At 45.3% G+C, this 7,560-nt stretch overlaps 1 protein-coding gene across 4 annotated transcripts in view; it reads right to left on the bottom strand.

Moving 5' to 3' along the window:
- KHNYN (KH and NYN domain containing) overlaps nucleotides 1-7,560 on the bottom strand; it is a 21,309-nt gene that overhangs the window by 12,132 nt on the left and 1,617 nt on the right. For 3 of the 4 annotated variants that reach the window (XM_025194387.1, XM_006037889.3, XM_025194386.1), the window contains exon 2: nucleotides 5,160-5,451. In XM_025194387.1, the coding sequence (XP_025050172.1) occupies nucleotides 5,160-5,408 (249 nt within the window). In that variant the 5' untranslated portion in view covers nucleotides 5,409-5,451. Of the gene's footprint in view, nucleotides 1-5,159; nucleotides 5,452-5,836; nucleotides 7,538-7,560 lie in introns of those variants that run through there. The other variant, XM_025194388.1, reaches the window with a different exon arrangement.

Raw genomic sequence — 7,560 nt, 5'->3', positions numbered from 1 at the left:
TTCATTCCTGAATTCTAATCTCAGCTCCCCATCCTCCACCCTCTGGCATGAATCTGGAATCAGCTGCAGTGGAGACAGGGAATTTACAACAACCAGAACCACAGGATTGTGTTGTAACACACCCACAGGGCAGTGAGGGATTAAAAAAGCCCAGCGATGTATGCAAGCAAAACCACGTGGCTAAAAAGTACTCGTGTGCATTTTGCAATACATATTTTGCAACTGCAACGCACGTACACAGGCTGTGGTGTGCATGCATGCAAGCGCACACAAAGCACAGACAAAGACAAGAAAAAGAATGTGATACGCATATATTGAGGCACAATTGTAAGATAGACCCATAGACACTCCCATACACACAAGGTTGTCACACTGGAACACACACAAAAGATTGTGAGTGTAGGCCTCACTGGAGCATGGATTGCACATATAAAAATCATACAGGGCCTGTTAACAGCATGAATTGAAGTAGGCCCTAGTAATAGTATAAGCAATAGACTTTGGTGTCCAGAAAGTAGACCCCATATGGCCTAAGTGGAAACTCTGGGAAAGTTAAAAGTGTTAGCTTTTGGGCACCTCAGGAAGACAACAGATGGAAAGCAATGGATAAGATAGGTACAAAACACCCAAAAACCTCCCCACAGGTTCCCCAATTTGGTGGGAAGCTGAGAACTGGATGTAAAAGATGTCACCTGAAGATGTTTTAGTGTTTGGTGAGAACTAGGAAGTGACTGCTGTAAACATGGAGTTGTTTCAATCCGTGTATAAAAAGGGGCCTGGGAACCCTAAAGACTTTGCATTGATCTAGGGCTTGTTTCATGAAGATGCCATGTTTGCAAATAACCTGGCCAGCACCATGTCTGAATGGATTATAGATATTAATGTCTAGGCTTATTTGTAGGCAATAAACCCAGAAGAGTCTTTGTTACAAAACTGGTGGTCTACAAGGTCATTTGGAGTGATATACAGCATTACAGACAATACCAAGAGGGAGCCCTCACTGTCCATCCAAGCTGAGGGAGCCTAGCATGACTGGTACTAATACCTCACCCTTGACAGCATATGAGAGACTAACACTGGTGAGCCTGACCACTGATCTCAGTAAGTAAGAAAATACCCTCTCTGAAAGGCAAACAGTCATACACTAAATACAAGCAATCTGGGACAGACTGCAGGAGAAGTATAGTGCTGTACAAGTTGCAGGGGAAGTGTTATGTTCACTAAGGAAGGTGGTCAAGCAGCTTTGGAAGGAAATTAATACCTAGTTGTACTATGTGGTAAAAAGGTAAAAGGATGAAAAGAGAAGATAAATGACGTAAACCCTCCAGACCTGGTGAATTAAAGGTGAATTGTACAGGATGAATGGTAACAGAATGTCAGTGAAGGTGTGAGTTAAGTAAAAATTGTATATGTGAGCTTCATAAGAAAATGCAGTACTAGTACATATTGAAAAATCACTCTAACATTTGCATGCATAATAAATGCTAGTATTTACTAGTCCTGTTACAGGAAGGGAAAACATATCACCAAAAGCTACTTTTATAATTTAAGGTTAATTCAAGACTATAACTCATTGTTAAAATGTTTTAAATGGAAATTTGATGTTACAATACATACTTTATGTGTGTATTCTTCTACTAAACTTATCTATTGGATTCATTAATAAATGAAGTTAAAAAAAAGTTTTTTAAAAACCCAAAACTTGTTATCTGTACAGTTTCCAAAACAATTATCTTCTCAAAGTTGAACCAGACCTATACAGAAATGGAATCCTGCTAAGGTTGGATAAAGAAGCTATCACTAGAATAGAAGCAAAACTTTGAATCCAGGGTTTTCCTGTAAAACTAAGTGACCCTCAAGATGCTGTGGGAACATGGACAAGCATTCCTAAAATAGGTCAACAGGATATTTCATCCAACCATAGGATCATAGGCAAGTAGGGCTGAAAGAAACAGGGGAGATTATGCTTAGGGGCAACCAACACAGGTTCATTCGAGGCAGGTCCATCAGACCAACCTGGTGGCCTTCTATGACCAGGTCACAAAATCCTTAGATTCAGGTGTAGCAGTGGACGTAGTCTTTCTGGACTTTAGGAAGGCCTTCGACACTGTCTTTCACCCCATTCTCATTAAAAAGCTAGGAGACTGTGGCACCAATACCTACACAGTCAGATGGGTCACTAATTGGCTGGAGGGCCACAACCAGAGAGTCATGGTGACCGGGTCTTATTCAACCTGGAGGGATGTGGGCAGTGGGGTCCCCCAAGGCTTGGTCCTCAGGCCCGCAATGTTCAACATCTTCATCAGCGACTTGGACGAGGGTGTAAAAAGCACCCTGTTCAAATTCGCAGATGACACCAAGATTTGGGGAGAAGTGGGCATGCTAGGAGGGAGGAATAGGCTGCAATCGGACCTGGACAGGTTACAGGGGTGGGCGGATGAGAACAGGATGGGTTTCAACACTGACAAGCGCAAGGTGCTGCACCTGGGGAGGAAGAACCAGCAGCATACCTATAGGCTGGGGAACTCCCTTCTCGTCAGTGCAGAGGCAGAAACGGATCTCGGAGTCATTATTGATGCCAAAATTAACATGGGTCGACAGTGTGGGGAAGTGGTCAGGAAGGCCAACCGTACCTTGTCATGAATCCACAGATGCATTTCAAGCAGGACCAAGGAGGTGAAAGAGAAGGCTGAGGGGGGATCTAGTGGCTGTTTACAAACTAGTCAGGGGGGACCAACAGGCATTGGGAGAGTCCCTGTTCCCCCGAGCACTACCAGCAGTGACTAGAAATAATGGTCACAAGCTGGCAGAGGGTAGATTTAGACTAGACATCAGGTGGCACTACTTCACTGTTAGGGCGGCTAGAATCTGGAACCAACTTCCAAGAGAAATGGTGCTGGCTCCTACCTTGGGGGTCTTTAAAAGGAGGTTAGATGAACACCTGGCCGGGGTCATTTGACCCCAGTACTCTTTCCTGCCATGGCAGGGGGTTGGACTTGATGATCTGCTCAGGTCCCTTCCGACCCTACCAACTATGAAACTATGAAACCTCATAGGGCATTTTTACACATGCAAGTGCCACAGTGCCGGGCAATTTGAAAAGTGCCTGGCCCTGCATCACTTACAGTTGTATAAGTGGTGAAATGTGCGTCAGCATGCAGAAAATGGCAGCAGTCCGCTTTTGAACTAAAACATTTTAGTTCAAAAGCACACTACCACCATTTTCTCCGTGCTGATGCACATTTCACTGCTTATACAACTGTAAGCACTGCAGTACCGTGCACATTAGCTCACTAGTGGAGCAGACACAATTAACTGAGTCTGCTCTGACACGCCAGATCTTTGGCGTGTCCAGGCACGAAAATGTATGTGTATAGATGTCCATAAGGTCTAGTCTAGCCATCTTCTCAGAGCAGGATCTGACTAAAGTATCCCAGCCAAGTGTCTGTTTAAGCTACTTTAAATACGTTTCCAAGGATGGAGATTCCACAACTTCGCTAGGTAGTGTGTACCAATGCCAGACCACCCTCATAGTCACTTTACTCAAGGACTCTAAATACACAGACAAGAATGTTTTACATGTAACATGAGTATCATAATACTGTACAGGTATATAAAGAGTTTAGGCAATAACCTAGTTAACATTTGTAGAAAACATTGTAAAAGTTGTGTTAGCTAATATGCACTAGGGAAACTAACTGTAAGATCATAGATGACTGGAACAAGACCTGGAACAGCTAAGTATAAGTAAATAATCAATACACAATCCAGTGATGTAGCTATGTAGTAGTAACAGTCTATGTATCTTCCTCTTTTTAGGTGCTTCATATATTTTTCTCTGTACTTATATAAGCATAACCTTTTTATATTCTGCTTTGTAACAGTCTCATATATTGGAACAGGGGTCAGCAACACTTTCTAGTGGGGTGCCAAAATAAGCCAACTTAGGTTGGAGGTGGGTTGATGCTAGGACCCAGCTACTGCTGGTCATACTTGACCCTGCTGCCTGATCATGGCACAGCATGGGCAGAGTTGTAGTGTGGTGCAGACAGAGCAACCTGCTGCCAAAGTCACAGCTTTGCAGGTCAGATTTGCAGGCCCGTGAGCCATAGGTTGCTAACACCTTTATTGTAAAATTAGAATATCCCAGCCTAACAGCAAATAAATATTTAGCCTGAACATCAAGTTTGCCAACTACATAATATATGCACCATATACTCCACTGTTAACTATCTTCAAGCAGGCTACACCGCTCAACTTGAGTCTGAGACCTAATATTCCCAGGCCTGCTATATGGGCCTAAAAATAAATTGGTTAAACTGTCTATGGTTGTACAAGGAAATGTGTAGACCAAAAGTAGATAGAAATGGGGCATGAGCGTGTGGATAGGCACAGTAGAATGGCCGTACACCAACGTCTAGCCCACCTGTCATCTGCTGTCTACACCTTATGCTTTTCTAGGATGATGGGTAGACATCCTCACCTTAACAAGGACAAAAAAGAGGGCAATGTGGTCCTTACTGGAGGGTTGTAACACAGATACAGCACTCAACGGGTTATGATATAGACACACGAGGCTGTCACACAGGCAGACACACAAAAGACTGTGAGATAGACAGTTGTGGCACAAGAGGATGCTGATGTACAGACACAGACAAAGTTATCATACATATGCATATCTGTAAGACCCACAAATGATTCTGCTCAAAGCCTTGATGATTTTGGGCATTGCAAAGTGCTTAGAAACCATAGGACAGAGGTGGAAGGAAGGAAAGAGGGCATGTATGGCTGGAAAAGCATGTATGGGGATGGATGGGTTATGTGGAGACAGAGAAGAAGAGAAGGGTGCGTATAGGAATGGGTAGACATGACGGTAGATGAATGGAGGGGTGGATGCATGTGTACAGGGAGGGAGAGATGGATAAATAGTTGGTGGTGCGGATTTGGGGATGGCTGGATGAGTGGAGGAATGTATCATAATAGAGGAAGAGATGGATGAATGGGTACTATGGCGATGAATGGATGGGTAAATGTGTATGGGGTCAGATAAATGGAAGAATGTGCATGTATGGTGTTGGATGGTTTGATGGATCTGTGTGGATTTGGTTGACAGGTTGGAGAGGGAATGAAGAAGTGATCCTGCAAGCCCTTTCAGTTACCTTTGCTCTCTGCAGACTCTCCTTGGATCCCTTCAGCTGCAGCCAGATCTTCCTGGCACCTGGGGTGGTGTCTTCAGCATTTTGCTTGGTCCCCAGCACTCCTAGTATGTTGAGCTCCACACCAAAGAGCTGCTCAATGTGGGGCCGCTGCTCTGTAACCATGAACTGAGCCACCTCAGGAACTGTAAACTCATCCAGGGCCCCTGGCCTCATTGTCCTGGTAGCTGTAGGCCAGACTTCCACCTCCATGGTGACTTTCTGTCTGTGTTCACGTCACGCCTCACTTGGTGACCTGAGGGATGGAGAGGAAGAGACGTGGGGTTAGCGAACATGCATTTTTGATGACTATGACCCATGAAAAATAAAATGAATGAGGGAAGACAAGAGCAGGCCAGTGACTACAAGGAGACACACACACAAACACACACACATATACACTCATATACATATATACACGAATGCACGTGTGTATTATATATATAATAATAAGTGTGTAACAGGAAGTAGGCAATTACACCTTGTGCAAAGGCACCAGAATGGACCCCCAGATACACACATATATATTCACACCACACACACACACACACACACACACACACACACATATATACACTCATATACATATATACATGAATGCACGTGTGTATTATAGATATAATCACTGTCACCAGAGCTACCTCTGGAAGATCCTTGGCATAAAGTGGGAGGATGGTTGCACAAATGAAAACAGCCTCACTGACACCAATACCACCAGTTTGGAAGCGCTGATTATTCAACATCAGCTGCAGCAGAGAGAGTGCTGTGTGCGCAGGCCTGATGTACATTTACCAAAACAACTGCTCTACTCCCAAGCCAGCCAAGGACAAACAACATGCGGGGGCCAGAGGAAATGTTTGAAGGCCACCCTCAAGGCAAACATGAAAAAATGTGGCATTGACATCACAAGTTGGGAAAAACTAGCCCAGGACAGGGCAACATGGCGATGCCTTGTGAGAGAAGGTACATCTTACTTTGAGGAAAACCATCTTGCCCTGAGGAAAGAAAAATGACAGAAATGGAAGGAAAGGAAACCAGGCAGAGAAATCTACGGTTCATCCCTCCCTTTAATCACCACCTGTGGTGTTTGCCCAGCTTTCAACAGCTCTAGGATCGGCCTTCTCAGCGTCAAGGGACATATTGACAACCCTTTCATCTCCATAGTACCCAACCATCTATCTCTTCCTCTACTATGATACGTCCCTCCATTCATCCATCCATCCCCAAATCCACACCACCAACCATTCACCCATCTCTACCTCCCTGTACACATGCATCTACCCCTCCATTCAACCATCATCATGTCCACCTATTTGTATACACATCCTTCTCTTCCTCTCTGTCCTGTAGGAGTGGTCATCCTTGACCCTGAGGGATCACCACATGTGTGTAAATGGATATCTATCTGTGTACATACACACACATTTCTGAACTATGCACTGCATTTGAAAGCAATAAAGAGCAAGAAGGCAATGATGACTGACTGCTGCTATCAGCAACACTGAAAAGAAAGAAGGCAGGAGTGGCGGGTGATAGGCCATATCAGTATGTATAAACTCATGCGATGGGGCTGTTGGTTGTAGCCATGTTGGTCTAAGGACAGGGACAAACAAGGTTCTTCAGGTCAATACAATATTTTTTTATTAGACCAACTAAAGAGTTGGAAAAAGTAAAAAGACCAATGAAATGGTTGGAAAACAGTAGCCGTGGTGTGTCCCCTGGAGAGTTTCCACCCCAGGTTGTTTGGGTGAATGTGATCGCTTTTATTAGACCAATGAAATAGTTGGAAAAATTGTTCTTTGCAAGCTTTTGGGTCCAAACACCCTTCTTCAGGGAGAGTCTCTGCTTTCTGCCCTGTGAGAGTCACTGCCTAAGGAAGGGTGTTGTTCCTAAAAGCCTGCAAACATGGGCGCCTGGTGCCTCCTGAGTCGAGGGCGGGTGGGGGCGGGGGGCACTTGCCCCCCCAGCGACCGATCACGCTGGCTGGGGGGGGTTCACAGCCCTCTCGCCTGCCCTCCCCGCCCCCCCATCGCCTGCGCGCAGCCTGTGAGGGGGTGCACCGGCGCTCTCAGGGGGCGCACGTCACCCCGGTGCCACCGCTTGCGAAGAACAATTTTTGCCAACTACTTTGTTGGTCGACGAAAAGAGATCCCATTCACCCACACAACTGCGTCCACTCCTGGGGTGGGCACTCTCCATGGGGGGCCACCACCGCGACTATTTCCCGACTCTTTGGTTGGTCTTTGGACTGTCCCCAACATTTTCTTCTATGTAGTCTGTGTACGAGTATTTAGTTGGTCTAATAAAAAAACCAGATCCCATTTCCTGAAGGAAGCTTGTCTGCCCCTGTCCAGCGCTGCGGGCG

This window comes from Alligator sinensis, unplaced genomic scaffold (assembly GCF_000455745.1).
Source record: "Alligator sinensis unplaced genomic scaffold, ASM45574v1 scaffold25_1, whole genome shotgun sequence".
Classification (NCBI taxonomy): Eukaryota; Metazoa; Chordata; order Crocodylia; family Alligatoridae; genus Alligator; species Alligator sinensis.
This window is presented reverse-complemented; position numbering and strand designations above follow the sequence as displayed.